General features: G+C 35.6%; 1 protein-coding gene across 10 annotated transcripts in view; it reads right to left on the bottom strand.

Moving 5' to 3' along the window:
• Positions 1-16,642, bottom strand: part of RPS6KA6 (ribosomal protein S6 kinase A6) — a 174,080-nt gene that overhangs the window by 72,387 nt on the left and 85,051 nt on the right. For all 10 annotated transcript variants that reach the window (XM_061135966.1, XM_061135967.1, XM_061135965.1 and 7 more), the window contains 4 exons: positions 11,008-11,150; positions 8,257-8,327; positions 7,933-8,021; positions 7,031-7,089 (listed from right to left, as the gene is read on the bottom strand). In XM_061135966.1, coding sequence (XP_060991949.1) covers positions 7,031-7,089; positions 7,933-8,021; positions 8,257-8,327; positions 11,008-11,150 — 362 coding nt within the window. The remainder of the gene's footprint in view (positions 1-7,030; positions 7,090-7,932; positions 8,022-8,256; positions 8,328-11,007; positions 11,151-16,642) is intronic.

Raw genomic sequence — 16,642 nt, 5'->3', positions numbered from 1 at the left:
GAACAAATCAAAAATGATGCAAACAGATGGAGATAATACATCATGTTCTTGGATTGGAGAAATCAATATTGTGAAAATAAATATACTACCCAAAGTAATCTACAGATTCAATACAATCCCTATCAAATTGCCAAGGGCATTTTTCACAGAATTAGAACAAAATATTTTATAATATGTATGGAAACAAATAAATACCAAGTATTGATTATATTCTTTGCAGCCAAAGATGGAGAAGCTCTATACAGTCAGCAAAAATAAGACCGGGAGCTGACTGTGGCCCAGGTCATGAATTTCTTTTCTTTTTTTTTTTTTCATTTATTTTTATTAGTTGGAGGCTAATTACTTTACAATATTGTAGTGGTTTTTGTCATACATTGACATGAATCAGTCATGGACTTACATGTATTCCCCATCCCGATCCCCGCTCCCACCTCCCTCTCTACCCGATTCCTCTGTGTCTTCCCAGTGTATCAGGCCCAAGCACTTGTCTCATGCATCCAGCCTGGGCTGGTGATCTGTTTCACCCTAGATAATATACAAGTTTCGATGCTGTTCTCTCTAAACATCCCACCCTCGCCTTCTCCCACAGAGTCCAAAAGTCTATTCTGTATATCTGTGTCTCTTTTTCTGTTTTGCACATAGCGTTATCATTGCCATCTTTCTAAATTCCATATATATGCATTAGTATACTGTATTGGTCTTTATCTTTCTGGCTTACTTCACTCTGTATGGGCTCCAGTTTCATCCATCTCATTAGAACTGATTCAAATGAATTCTTTTTAATGGCTTAGTAATATTCCATGGTGTATATGTACCACAGCTTCCTTATCCATTCGTCTGCTGGTGGGCATCTAGGTTGCTTCCATGTCCTGGCTATTATAAGCAGTGCTGCAATGAACATTGGGGTGCACGTGTCTCTTTCAGATCTGGTTTCCTCGGTGTGTATGCCCAGAAGTGGTATTGCTGGGTCATATGGCAGTTCTAATTATTGCAAAATTCAGACTTAAATTAAAGCAAGTAGGGAAAACCACTATACCATTCAGGTATGACCTAAATCAAATCCCTTATCATTGTACAGTGGAAGTGACAAATGATTCAAGGGATTAGATCAGATAGACAGAGTGCCTAAAGTACTACAGACAGAGGTTCGTGACATTGTACAGGAAACAGTGATCAAGACCATCCTCAAGAAAAAGAAATGCAAAAAGGATCAATGGTGGTCTCAGGAGGCCTTACAAATAGCTGAGAAAAGAAGAGAAGCAAAAAGCAAAGGAAATGCAGAGTTTGAATGCAGAGTTCCAAAGAATAGCAAGCAGAGATAAGAAAGCCTTCCTAAGTGATCAATGCAAAGAAGTAGAGGGAAACAACAAAATGGAAAAGATTTAGAGATGTCTTCAAGAAAATCAGAGATACGAAGGGAACATTTCACCCAAGGATGGGCACAATAAAGGACAGAAATGGCATGGACCTAACAGAAGCAGAAGATATTAAGAAGAGGTGGCAAGAATACACAGAAGAACTATACAAAAAACATCTTCATGACCCAGATAACAACGATGGTGTGATCACTTACCTAGAGCAAGACATCTTGGAATCAAGTGGGTCTTAGGAAGCATAACTATGAACAAAGCTAGTGGAGGTGATGGGATTCCAGTTGAGCTATTTCAAATCCTAAAAGATGATGCTGTGAAAGTGCTGCCCTAAATATGACAGCAAATATGGAAAACTCAGCAGTGGCCACAGGACTGGAAAAGGTCAGTTTTTGTTCCAATCCCAAAGAAAGGTAATGCCAAAGAATGTTCAAACTACCACAAAATTGCACTGATCTCACACACTAGCAAAGTAATGCTCAAAATTCTCCAAAATAGGCTTCAACAGCACGTGAACCGTTAACTTTCAGATGTTCAAGCTGGATGTAGAAAAGGCAGAGGAACCAGAGATCAAATGCCAACATCAGTTGGATCGTTGAAAAAGCAAGAGAATTACAGGAAAATATCTATTTCTGCTTTATTGACTATACCAAAGCCTTTGACTGTGTGGATCACAATAAACTGTGGAAAATTCTGAAAGAGATGGGAATACCAGACCACCTGACCTTCCTCCTGAGAAATCTGTATGCAGGTTAGGAAGCAACAGTTAGAACTGGACATGGAACAACAGACTGGTTCCAAATCAGGAAAGGAATACATCGAGGTTGTATATTGTCACCCTGGTTATTTAACTTATATGAAGAGTATATCATGCGAAATGCTGGGCTGGATGAAGCATACACTGGAATCAAGATTGCTAGGAGAAGTATCAATAACCTCAGATACACAGATGACACCACCCTTTGGACAGAAAACAAAGTAGAACTAAAGAGCCTCTTGATGAAAGTGAAAGAGGAGAGTGAAAAAGTTGAAACAGTGACAGACTTTATATTTTTGGGGCTCCAAAATCACTGCAGATGGTGGCTGTGGCCATGAAATTAAAAGACACTTGCTCCTTGGAAGAAAAGATATGACCAACCTAGACAGTATATTAGAAAGCAGGGACATTACTTTGTAGACAAAGGTCCATCTAGTCAAAGCTATGGTTTTTCCAGTAGTCATGTATGGATGTGAGAGTTGGAGCATTGAAATATGTATATTATCAAGTGTGAAACAGATCACCAGCCCAGGCTGGATGCATGAGACAAATGCTCAGGGCTGGTGCACTGGGAAGACCCAGAGGGGTGGGATGGGGAGGGAGATGGGAGGGGAGATCAGGATGGTGAAAACATGTAAATCCCTGGCTAATTCATGTCAATGTATGGCAAAAACCACTACAATATTGTAAAGTAATTAGCCTCCAAATAATAAAAATAAATGAAGAAAAAAAAAAAGAAAGCTGAATGCCAAAGAATTGATTCTTTTGAACTGTGGTGTTGAAGAAGTCTCTTGAGAATCCCTTGGACTGCAAGGAGATCAAACCAGTCCACTCTAAAGGAAATCAGTCCTGAATATTCATTGGAAGGACTGATGCTGAAGCTGAAACTCCAATACTTTCACCACCTGATGTGAAGAACTGACTCATTAGAAAAGACCCTGATGCTGGGAAAGATTGAAGGTAGGAGGAGAAGGGGACAACAGAGGATGAGATGGTTGGATGGCATCACCGACTTAACGGACATGAATTTGAGCAAGCTTCGGGAGTTGGTGATGGACAGGTAAGCCTGGCATGCTGAAGTCCATGGGGTCAGAAAGAGTTGGACATGAATGAGTGAGGGAACTGACTGATGGAAACAAAAAGACTCCATATAGCCAAAGCAATCTTGAGAAAGAAAACTAAAGTTGGAAGAATCATGCTTCCTGACTTGAAACTACATTACGAAGCTACAATTTAAGACAGTATGATAATGGCACAAAATTGGAAATATACACGAAAGGAATAGGATAGAAAGAACAGAAATAAATGCACGTACATATGGTCACCTAATCTGTGACAAAGAAGACAAAGGAGAAAAGGCAGTCTTTCCAATAAGTGGTGTGAAGATAGGATTCTCCCTTTTACATTTTACTTAAACTTTTTTTTTTTATTGGAGCACAGCTGATTATCACTCTTATGACAGTATCAGGTGGACAGCAAAGGGACTCAGCCATACATATACATGTATCCATTCTCCCCCAAACTCCCCTCCCAATTTTCAAATCTAAAAATCAAACAAAAAACAACAGCAGCAAAAATCATGGTGTGGGGATAACTGGACAGTTACATGTAAACAAATGAAATTAGAACACTGCCTAACACCATACAAAAAAATAAACTCGGGGTTCTCTCATGGCTCAGTGGTAAAGAATTTGCCTGCCAATGCAGGAGACATAGGTTGGAACCCTGCTCTGGGAAGATCCCACATGCTCTAAAGCTACAAAATCCCTGCGCCACAACTGAGCCTGTGCTCTAGAGCTGGGGAGCCACAATGACTGAAGCCCATGCACCTAGAGCCCATGTTCCACAAAAACAGAAACCACTGCAGTGAGAAGCCCAAGCACCACAACTAGAGAGTGGTCACCGCTCCCCACAACTAGAGAAAAGTCTGTGCAGCAAAGAAGACCTAGCACAGTCAAAAATAAATAAAATTATTTAAATAGAAAAAAAAATGTATTAAAGACCAAAATGAAAGGCTGGATCCTATAAAACTATTAGAAGAAAATGTAGGAAAACCATTCTTTGACATAAACTGCAGCAAAATTTTTTTGCCTCACCTCCTAGAGTAATGAAAAAAAAAAAATAAACAAATGAGACCTAATTAAACTTAAAAGTTTCTACACAGCAAAGGAAATCATAAACAAGATGAAAAGACAACCCTCAGAATTGGAGTAAATATTTGCAAGTGAAACAACTGACAAGGAATTAATCTCCAAAATATACAAGTACTTCATGCAGATCAATATAAAAAAATCCATCAAAAAATGAGTGGAAGATCTAAGTAGACATTTCTTAAAAGAAGACATACAGATGGCCAATGAGGCACATGAAATGATGATCAAAATCACTAATTATTAGAGAAATGCAAATTAAAAATACAATGAACTACCACCTCACACCAGTGAGAATGGCCATTATGGCCTTTATCAAAAAAAAATCTACAAACAATAAATGCTGGAGGGATATGGAGAAAAGGGAAACCTCCTACACTGTTGGTGGAAATATAAAACTCATAGAGCCACTATGGATAACAGAATGGAGGTACCTTGAGAAACTAAAAATAGAACTGCCATATGACCCAGAAATCTCACTGCTGTTGCTGCTAAGTCATGTCAGTCATATCCGACTCTGTGCGACCCCATAGAGGGCAGCCCACCAGGCTTCCCCCTCCCTGGGATTCTCCAGGCAAGAACACTGGAGTGGGTTGCCATTTCCTACTCCAAAGCATGGAAGTGAAAGTGAAGTTGCTCAGTAGTGCCTGACTCTTCGTGACCACATGGACTGTAGCCTACCAGGCTCCTCCATCCATGGGATTTTCCAGGCAAGAGTACTGGAGTGGGTTGCTATTCCCTTCTCCAGAAATCTCACTACTGGGTATATATGTGGAAAAAAACATAATTAAAAAAGATACATGTACCCCAATGTTCACCACAGCGCTATTTACAATAGCCAGGACACAGAAGCAACCTAAATGTCCATCAGCATAGGAATGGATAAAGAATATATGCTACATATGTAATAATGGAATATTACTCAGTCATAACATAGAATGAAATTATGTCATTTGCAGAGATGTGGATAGACCTAGAGACTTTCAAACACAGTGAAGTTAAGTCAGAAAGAGAAAGACAAATATCCTTTAGTATCTCTTATATGTGGAATCTAGAAAAATGGTATAGGTGAACTTATCTGCAAAGCAGAAATAAAGACAGACACAGAGAACAAATGTATGGATACCAAGGGGGTAAGGGGAAAGGTACAATGAACCTTGAGATTGAGATTGACAGGTATACACTATTATGTATAAATAGATAACTAATGAGGACCTTCTGTAAAGCACAGGGAACTCTACCTAATGCTCTGTGGTGACCTATATGGGAAGGAAATCCAAAAATGAGGGGATGCATAGCTGATTCACTTCGCTGTACAGCAGAAACACAACATTGTAAAACAACTATACTCAAGTAAAAATTAATTTAAAAAGATACAAAAAATAAATAACAATATCTGTTTTTCAAAAGACAATGTCACTATTTCAAAAGACATCTGTACCACCATGTTTATTGCAGTATTATTCACAATACCCAAGACATGGAAATAACCTGTGTCCATCAACAGAAGGATGAATTAAGAGGAAATGAGTCAGACAGAGTAAGACAAATACTGTAGATCTCACTCATATGTGGAACCTTAAAAAAAAAAAAAAAGGTTGCTCTTGCCTTCTAAGACAGACTGCATTCTGCCTATGGAACGTTTCTCTCTCTCAATAAACCTACTTTCACTTTATAGAAAAGTAATTTTCATTTATTCAAATACATAAACATTCTGCTCTTTTGTTATTTAAGAGCAATAAACAAACTTTAGATATAAAAATAATGGAAATTAATTTCTAACTTTTCTAGTTAAGGAAAAAGAAAGAGTAGAGAAGCATTAGGAAAAAATGACAAGGGAATGCAAGAATACTGAAAGAGGAATGCACACAGGTAAGACAAATGTAATGCAATTCCCATGTTCGTTACAAGGCCTTTCAGGTTATTAATGCTAACAGCTTATGTTATGTTGCAGTTTTAAAACTATTAAAATAAATCAAAATATTGGGCTACTGAAACTTGTTCTACAAGCCAGATGAAATGATAATTTGGTCAGTGAATAGTGGCTCTCTGCCTCTGCCTTAGAAATCAAAAGAGACATGTTTTCTTTGGGGATAATTTTCACTATCAATGTCAGAAGTAAATTATCAAAAATGCTTACCTATGATGATTAATAGTACATAAAATACATAAAGCTGTGTTGGAAATGACAATAAGAAAAAGTGAAAAGCTCACTAGTCTGGGAGTTGCAACTTAAAAAATTCAATAAATGACTTGGCAGAATTTCACTGTTTTTGTTTTCATGCCCTCTCAAAATTTAGTGAAATAACTATACAAAGATTTTTACTTCTTAGCAAATTTAAATTGTTCTAATACATGACAAAGGATCATTTGAAATTAAATAACATCTTAAATTATTTTTTAAATAATATCTTAGATTCTTTACAATTCATTTTTTTCTATAAGAATCTGCCCTTTCATTCATCCCCTTTCTCCTTTTTCTCCCTCCCCCATATTCTTCAACCTAGAATAGAAGAGAATATTAACCATACTTAACAGGTAAGACAAATGAAAAACAAAAATTTACTATATATCATACATGCATCTGCTGGTTCAAGGTAACTGCATGATAAGCTATACTTGTAAATAAAAATCTCACACTAAATATGAAACAAATGGATTAAGTTTATCAGCAAAGTCCACATATTACCATTTACTCTTGAGTTTTTGCTCTTCTTAAAGGTATTCAGTAATACACTTTCTATGCTACTTACATTCCAGTCAATATTTGCAAAAAAAAGATGTCTTTTGATTTCATCAACTCCTTCTGAACCTACAAAAATGGAAAGAATTCTTTTACCAGTCTGATTTTTTAAAATCTGGTTACTTGGCCTCCAGATTGTTATCTGTAAAATAGGAGTACACGTAGTTTATAGATTTCTTGCAGTGAAAAGTTTATGATTTCTTATCTGATGTTTTATTAATTGGTCCTTTGAATTTAATATGATAAAAAATAGCAGGTGTTCATGCTGAAACACATAGGATATCATGAAATACTTAAATGTCTTCTGAATCAAATAAAAATCATGTTTAACATAATGTTAAACTTTAAGTAGTTAAAAATATTAAAAAATAATTAAGTAGTTTTATTTTCTCCATAATTCAACTTATGACCTCCTATTTATATATCAAATTAAAAATGCAATGAATAAAGTGACTGAAATTTCAACACATGGACATAAACAGGATAATAGAATCACATTTGGATACAGGGAAAGACTATAAGAAAGTAGTCAAATAATGAGTAGTTATGGAAAAATAATATTTATCTTCATGAATAACAGAAGGAACAAAATAATTATCTTCAAATATAAAAAAGGATTTTTCTATACAAGGGAGAATTCTGTGAATTATGTCAAAAGAGACACTGATATGATACACATAATTATATGATATATATTAAATATAAGTTTTACATAACTAGACTACTTCATTTTTTAATCACAAATATAACAGATTACTGGAATCTTTGCATACATAAAATGTAAAAGTCTAGGTATAAATATATTGCAGCAGTAAATGAAGTTAAGCCAGAAAACATAAAGTTATAATTATCTTCCCAATATAATTATACCTCCCAGTATTTTGTTATAAAAACTAAGAAAATAAACAATACCCAATCTATTTGCTGGATTCCTTTTGAATAGCATCCTTAGAAGACTTTGTGCTTCAGCACTAAGAAACTGAGGCATTCCAAGTTTTGCTCTGGAAAAGAAGATTTCAGAAAATTTCATTTAAATCTAGTTATACTTCTAAACTGAAAAATTAAAAAAAAAATTAATGACCACTTTCACAATGGCAAATAATATCCCCTGTAAGGTGAAAGGTAATGAGACAGTGTGAAAATGTTCTTTTTTGTCAAATGAAAACTATAACAAGTTTGTCAAAACTGAAAGCAAGGAATTTTTCCCCAAAGGAAAAAAAAATTGTTTCCACTTACTTTAATATCATATTCATGGTCTCATTTCTGTCTTTACCTTGAAACGGCAGAGTACCAGTAAGCATTTCAAACTAAAACACATAAACACAAAATAACACAAGTTTAGCACAACTTGGAATATACAAAGAAATTCTTTAGGAAAAAAACTGAGATTTGTAAAATGTGATCATCAAATCATGCAGGATCTATACGATAGCAATCAAAAAGGACTAGAAAACTAGGTCACTTAAGGAAATATACCTCTGATACCCCCACAATACATAGCCTAAATGAGAGATGACACATAGCAAATGAAACCAACCATTATTTCAGTCCTAATTTGGCTAAGTTTCCCAAACCAAAGCAATGTGGAAATACACACAAGGTGTGCATGATCAGTCGTGTTCAACTTTTTGTGAGCCCATGGACTGGAACCCACCATGCTTCTCTGTCCATATGATTTTCTACGCAAGAATACTGGAGTGGGTTCCCATTTCCCCTCCAGGGGATCTTCCTGACCCAGGAATCAAATCCTTGTCTCCTGCAGTTCCTGCATTGGCAGGTAGATTCTTTACCACTGAGCCATCTGGGAAGCCCCAGACAAGAGGCATTATCTTTTAAAACATAGATAAGCTTTTAAAGAAAACATTTAACAATGAAAGAAAAGTAAAAATAAACACTGAGCCATTTCAATTTGTACATGGCATAATGAAAATATTTTCCCTAAAGAGAGTTAACTGCAATGCAGATAACTAGAACATTAAAGAATGGTATTTTAAAAAGAAATTCTATTGGAAAAAGAAAGATCTGAAAATGAAGCTCATTAAAGAGAAAAGTTTTTATATCACTAATATTTAAATTTTAAGCTGAGATTCAATAATGGGTTTGGCCTCAGTCCTCTGTTGACACTGAACTTAAAACTTGAGTTAGCTTATGCATTCAACTCTCTCTTGATGACTGATGACTCACAAATTGGTTCCAGTTTCAATCTCATTCAATCCCCAGCTTTCCCTTCCAAATTTACAGTAATGTTTCTCAACTGAAGACTGACGTGATAGGGGTAGGAGTCATAGAAAGGGAATGAAGAAGGGAATATGGTGTATGGGAATCATCTCTCTCAAGTTCCAGCCCCCTGCCTCCAAACCTAAAGTAACGGTTCTGTCCCAGGGACTGGAGGATTAAGAGGTGGAAAAGGAAAAAACAAAAAGAAAAAGAGAAGGACAATATATTGGAATCACACTTTCCCCTCAAAAAAAACTATATACTGGCTGGCAGAGTATTTGTTTGTTGTTTGTGTTTCTATCTTCTTTGTTCATTTAAGGTCTTCAGATGATTCTGATGCTCTCTCCATTGCCCTAATTCATTACTATCAAGGGGTTAAATATGAACCCAGAGTAAACTATGCAACATGTTAAAAATAAGTTCTTTCCTCACCTTCAATATCAGCTATCCTTCCCAACTATCTTTTCTACTGAACTCTTTCAATCCCCTAAAGTTTTAAAGATATCTTTGTCTTTAACCCTTTCCCTCTGCTTTATCTGTGAAATTTAATCTGCTACTAAGGTCAGTCATTTCTACATTTGAAATGTCCTGAAGATTTCCTTTTTTATTTTGTAATCTTACAACTGTCTTACAAGGAGAACTTCTTGATCTTCCTACTTTTAGTTTCCTCCATTTGCAACCCATATACATAATGCTACCAAGGCTAATCTTAAAATACATTTTTTCTCTAACTACCATCCTGCTTAAGACTTTACAAAAGTTTACCACTCAGAAAATAGCATACAAATGCTTATAGGCTTATAGCTTCATTTCCTCCACCTTCACCCTCATTCTCTACTACTACTCTAGTTAAACTGGTTCTCCAGGTCTTTCCTAATATTATCACACTATTATCCTTGAGACACAGTTATCTGAATTTTATCCATCCTTCAGGGCTTAATTTAAGTTCTGTCTCCTCTGCTTTCCCTATATCAACTTGAATGAATTCTTGTTTGAACTCCTAAAGTACTTCCAGACAATTTACTTAGCTATTACATTTGTTCCCCCAACGAGATGGCATGTCTTCTTAGGCCAAGGAAAATGTCAAATATTGTACTTCCAGACTATTCCCAATCCATTGCCCTTACCAAATGTCAGGCTTATAAGAGCCACATAATATACTGATAAATCGTATAGTAATTCAGTGATAAATAGGTAAAAATGGATTATCAAGTTTCTAGAGCAAACTGTATCTCATTCAATAGCTATTCATTTATTGCCGTACTTAACACTACAAACTCTATGATTAATCTTATACCAAATTAGTCACTCTAGATTCTCAATATACTAGATATTGTGGAAAAGTAGAACGAGAAGACAGGATTGCTTTCCTTAAGAGGTTTATAATCTTTCTACAGACATGCTTGAAATAATGTGACAATAAGATAGTAAACAGTTGCTAAATTCTGTGATATCTAATTAAAATATTATATACTACTAAACACAGTATTCTGAAATCTAAAATCTAACAGGTTTTTTCCTAATTTTTAAATTTGAATAACATATATAAAAAAAGAATGCTGCCGTTTGCCTTTTAATCAAGCAATTTTAAAAGAAATCAGAACACCAAAACCCTAATTCTTATTATATGACAGCTAGCCAATCACAAATTCTTTAAAAACAATCACGAACTTTTAAAACCCTATTCTCAGCAAACACATTCCAACACTCAGATTAAAATCCTAAACAATATTTAATTTATATTGACATAATTTTAAAAATACTACTTACCATAAGTACACCATATGACCACCAATCAGCACTCTGGGAATGACCTCTCCTATTTACTACTTCAGGAGCCATATACTCCACTGTACCACAAAATGAGTAGGCCTTCTTCTCTTGATCTACTGATTCCTTGCTGAGTCCAAAATCTATAACAATATTGTACAAAAATAAATCTGAAGATTTTCAGAAACTAGAAAATACCAAAAGAAACAAAACCGTGAATTAAATGTATTCACGGATGGCCTGTGATTACCATTATGAAAGCTCTTGTGAGACCAGTTAATGGAAAGCATGGAGAAAAGCTTGTATTTTACAATACTCTATCAGAGCGTTTAAAATTGTGCAATTAAACCTCATCCTAAAAATACATGTTTTCATGTCTATATTAGAATATGATTCAACAACTTTGAAAAGAAAACAATTAAGTTAACACTGTTATAGTGATTTGATTTTTAAAATAGATTAAGACAAAAAAGAGATTCTAACTTGCAAATATTAGAAAAGCAAATTTTGCTTTGACATTGGAGAATTTCCATTTTTGCTTTTGGTCTTCAAAGAGCTAAAGGTACATAAAAATCAATCTTATTTCTATATACTTACAATAAAAAATGGAAAGGTGAAATTTTAAAAGTCCTATTTGTAATACCACCAAAAACTCACATTAAATCCCATAGATAAAAATATACAAAGTATGTATATGAAAGATCAGCATGATAAAAACTATAAACACCAATGAAAGGAATCAGAGTAGATCTAAGCAAATGGAGAGAGATATTGATTACAGTTTGGAAGAGTCAATGTTGTTAAAGATGTCGACTCTCCCAAAACTGATCTACAAAGTCAATGAAACATTAACAAAAATCTCAGCAAGATTTTTTTTGTAAAAATCAACAAGCTGAATTTAAAATTTATATAAAAAGACAAAGGAAACAGAATAGCCGAAAAATGTGAAAAAAAGGAAATTCAAGGAATCATACTACCTGACTTCAATATTTATTATAAAACTATAGTAATCAAGACAGTGTTATACTGGAGAACTGACATACATAGTTAGTTCTGCTATGATGCTTGTCTTAAAAATGCAAATCTGTTCCAATATAATTTATACTTTACTGTTACATTTCAGAGATTTACACCACTCCACAAAGGTCCTTTGCTATTTTCTGACAAAACTAATATTTAATACTAGAATTTGCTTGGTGATTATAACATGAATTTAATTTTTCAGGTTGGTTTATGTGCAATTTTATCCACAAGAAACACTGGGTGAAACACTAGAAAACTGTACCTAGTTAAACTGAGCCAAGCAGAAATACATACATGAACCGGCATATCACATGTGTTATGGGCTACTCCTGTTCACCTACAGTATTAGAACTCCCAATTCCAGAAAATTTACCTTCCACCTTTTCATAATAACGTGCAATCTGCAATCTTTCTGATGCCCATTCTACAAGCAAATGTCAAGATTTTTTTCAAGGTAATATACCATGTTTATTGTTCTGTCACTCAGTCGTGTCCGACTCTTGAGGACCCCATTGACTACAGCACTCCAGGCTTCCCTGTCCTTCACCATTTCCTGGAGCTTGCTCAAACTCATGTCCATCGAGTTGGTGATGCCATCCAACCATCACATCCTGTGTTGTCCCCTTCTCCTGCCTTCAATCGTTCCTAGCATAAGGGTCTTTGTTAATGAGTCAGCTCTTCGCATCAGGTGGCCAAGTATTGGAGCTTCAGCTTCAGCATCAGTCTTTGCAATGAATATTCAGGGTTGATTTACATTAGAATTGACTGGTTTGATTTCCTTGCAGTCCAAGGGCCTCTCAGGAATCTTCTCCAACACCACAGTTCAAAAGCATGACTTTTCTGGCCCTCAACCTTCCTTATGGTCAAGCTCTCCCATCCATACATGACTCCTGGAAAAACCAGAGCTTTGACCATATAGACCTTGGTCGGCAAAGAAATGTCTCTGCTTTTAAATATGGTGTCTAGATTTGTCATAGCTTTTCTTCCAAGGAGCCGGTGTCTTTTAATTTCATAGCTGCAGTCACCATCTGCAGTGATTTTGGAGCCTGAGAAAATAAAGTCTGTCACTGTTTCCACTGTTTCCCCATCTATCTTCCATGAAGTGACAGGACCAGGTGCCATGTTCTTCATTTTTTGAATGTTGAGTTTTAAGCCAGGTTTTTCACTCTCCTCTTTCACCTCAATCAAGAGGCTCTTTAGTTCCTCTTCGCTCTCTGCCATAAAGGACGGTGTCATCTGCAAATCTGAGGTTATTTTTATTTCTCCCTGAAATCTTTATTCCAGCTTGTGATTCATCCAACCAGACATTATGCATGATATACTCTGCATATAAGATAAATAAGCAGGGTGACAACATACAGCCTTGTTGTACTCCTTTCCCAATTTGGAACCAGTCCATTGTTCCATGTCTGGTTCTAACTGCTGCTTCTTGACCTGAATACAGATTTCTCAGGAGGCAGGTCAGGTGATCTGGTATTCCCATCTCTTTAAGAATTTTCCAAGGTTTGTTGTGATCCACACAATAAGCCTTTAGTATAGTCAATGAAGCAGAAGTAGGTGTTTTCCTGGAATTCTCTTGCTTTTTCTATGATCCAGCAGATGTTGGCAATTTGATCTCTGGTTCCTGTCTTTTCTAAATCAAGCTTGAACATCTGGAAGTTTTCGGTTCACATACTGTTGAAGCCAAAATCACTGTAGATGGTGACTGCAGCCATGAAATTAAAAGATTCTTGCTCCTTGGAAGAAAAGCTATGACAACTCTAGATACCATATTAAAAAGCAGAGAAATTACTTTGCTGACAAAGGTTCACCTAGTCAAAGCTATGGTTTTTTCAGGGGTCATGTATGCATGTGAGAGTTGGACCATTAAAAAGCTAAGCACCAGAAAATTGATGCTTTTGAACAGTGGTGTTGGAGAAGACTCTTGAGAGTCCCTTGAACTGCAAGGAGATTCAACCAGTCAGTCCTAAAGAAAGCAACCCTGAACATTCATTGGAACGACTGATGCTGAAGCTGAAACTCCAACAATTTGGCCACCTGATGTGAAGAACTGACTCACTAGAAAAGACCCTAATGCTGGGAAAGTTTGAAGGCAGGAAGAGAAGGGGATTATAGAGGATGAGATGGTTGGAAGGCATCACCGACTTGATGGACATGAGTTTTGAGTAAGCTCTGGGAGTTGGTGATGGACAGGGAAGCCTGGTGCACTGCAGTCCATGAGGTTGCAAAGAGTCAGACAAAACTGAGCAACTGAACTGATAACAGAACTGGGTATATATTGCCAGCTGATTTCTGAAAAAGGTGTAAAAGCAACTTCATGGGGGAAAAAACGGTCAGTCTTTTTAATAAACGGTGCCAGAATAACAGGGTGTCAATATGTAAAAGTTTGCTTAAAGGCAGAAACTAGAGAGGAACTAATGAGCCCCTTGAGAGTGTGAAAGAGTGAGAAAGCTGACTTGAAATTCAATATTCAAAAAACTCAGATCATGGAACACAGTCCTATCACTTCACGACAAAGAGAGAGGGAAAAAGGGGAAACCATGAGAGATTCTATTTGTTTGGACTACAAAATCACTGTGGATGGTGATGGCAGCCATGAAATTAAAAGATGCTTGCTCCTTGGAAGGAAAGCTTTGACAAACCTAGACAGCATATTAAAAAGCAGAGACATCACTTTGCTGTCAAAAGGCTGTATAGTCAAAGCTATGGTTTTTCCAGTAGTCATGTACGGATATAAGAGTTGGACCATAAAGAAGGCTGAGTGCTGAAGAATTTATGCTTTTGAACTGTGGTGTTGGAGAATACTCTTGAAAGTTCCCTGGACTGCAAAGAGACCAAACCAGTCAATCCTAGAGGAAATCAATCCTGAATATTCATTGGAAGTATTGGATGCTGAAGCTCCAATACTTTGGCCACCTGATGTGAAAAGCTGACTCATTGGAAAAGATCCCATTGAAAGATTGAAGGCCAAAGGAGAAGCAGGATGCAGAGAACAAGATGGTTAGATAATATCACAAACTCCATGGACACAGATTTGAGCAACCTCTGGGACACAGTGGAGGACAGAGGAGCCTGGTGAGTTGTAGTCCATGAGGTTGCAGAGTCAGACACAACTCAGTGACTGAAAACAACCACAAAACAAAAACCCATCCTCTACCACAAATAAACATTAACTCAAAGTGAATCATAGAACTAAGTGTAAAACTTAAAACTGCAAAATTTTTAAAAAGAAATATAGAAGAAAATCTTTGTGATCTTGAGTTAGGCAAATATTTCTTACATACAATATCAAAAGTATAATCCATAAAAGAAAAAAGCTGATAACTGGATTTTATCAAAGTCAAAAAGTGCTCTTCAAAATACACTGCTGAGAAAATTAAAAAGAAGCTACAGACTGGGAGAAAATATGTGAAAATCACATATTAGACAAAGGACTTGTACTCAGGGTATATTTTTAAAATCTCAGAAGTCAATAATAAGAAGACAAATAATCCAATTTTTTAATGGGCAAAAAATTCTGAACACATACTTCTCCCAAGAAACACATGAAAGATGATCAATGCCATCATTTATTAGGGAAATGCCAATTAAAATAACAATGAGATATTACCATATGCCTTTTAGAGGAGGTAAAGTCAAAAATACTGACAATACCATGTAATGGCAAGGACGCAGAGTGGCTGGAGCTCTCACACATCACTGATAGATATGCAAAATGATACAACTACTTTGGAAAACAGTTTGGAGACTTCTCATTAAGTTAAACATACACTTCCCATATGACCAACTAATCCCACTACTTTGGTAATTACTGAATGGAAATAAAAATTTATGTTCACATAAAATCTGTACAAAAACATTTATAGTGGCTTTATTTGCTACTGTTTAAAACAAGAAACAACCCACATGCCCCTTAACTGGGAACTAGATAAGCAAACCATGGTACCATCATAAAATGGAATACAACTCAGTAATAAAAAAAAAATTATTGATACACACAATATATATGAATCTCAAATGTACTACACTAAGTAAATAAAGCCAGATTCAAAAGATTTTATACTGTCTTCCTCTAATTATTATCATTTTGTGGAAAAGCCAAAACCACAGAGCCAGAAAGCAGATTGGTGGTTGTTAAGTGGTAAAGGGAGAACTAATTTACAATGGTAAATTCTAGGGGGTGATATAACTGTCTTCTATCTTGATGCTGATGGTAGTTGTAAGACTGCATTTTGTCTACACAAAAACATAATTTAAAAAATAACCTTTTCTATTTTGAGACAACTGTAGGTTCACATGCAATTATATGAAATACTACAGAAATCCTATTTACCCTTAAGCCAGTTCCCCCCATGATAATATCTTACAAAATTATGTTATGACATTACAACCACAATAATGACAATGATGCACTCAAGATATGAATTCCATTATCACAAGAATTTGAACAATATGTTTTAATCCATGTAGATTATATGCTAATTCTATAAATGAAAAAGTTATAAACTCTATATATGAAAAAATAATACTTAATTTTAAGGCCCCTTGAAACTGATTTTCTAACTATATTCAATATTTCCATTTAAAAATTACTTATTCTTATATAATAACT

Source organism: Dama dama, chromosome X (genome assembly GCF_033118175.1).
Source record: "Dama dama isolate Ldn47 chromosome X, ASM3311817v1, whole genome shotgun sequence".
NCBI lineage: Eukaryota > Metazoa > Chordata > Mammalia > Artiodactyla > Cervidae > Dama > Dama dama.
This window is presented reverse-complemented; position numbering and strand designations above follow the sequence as displayed.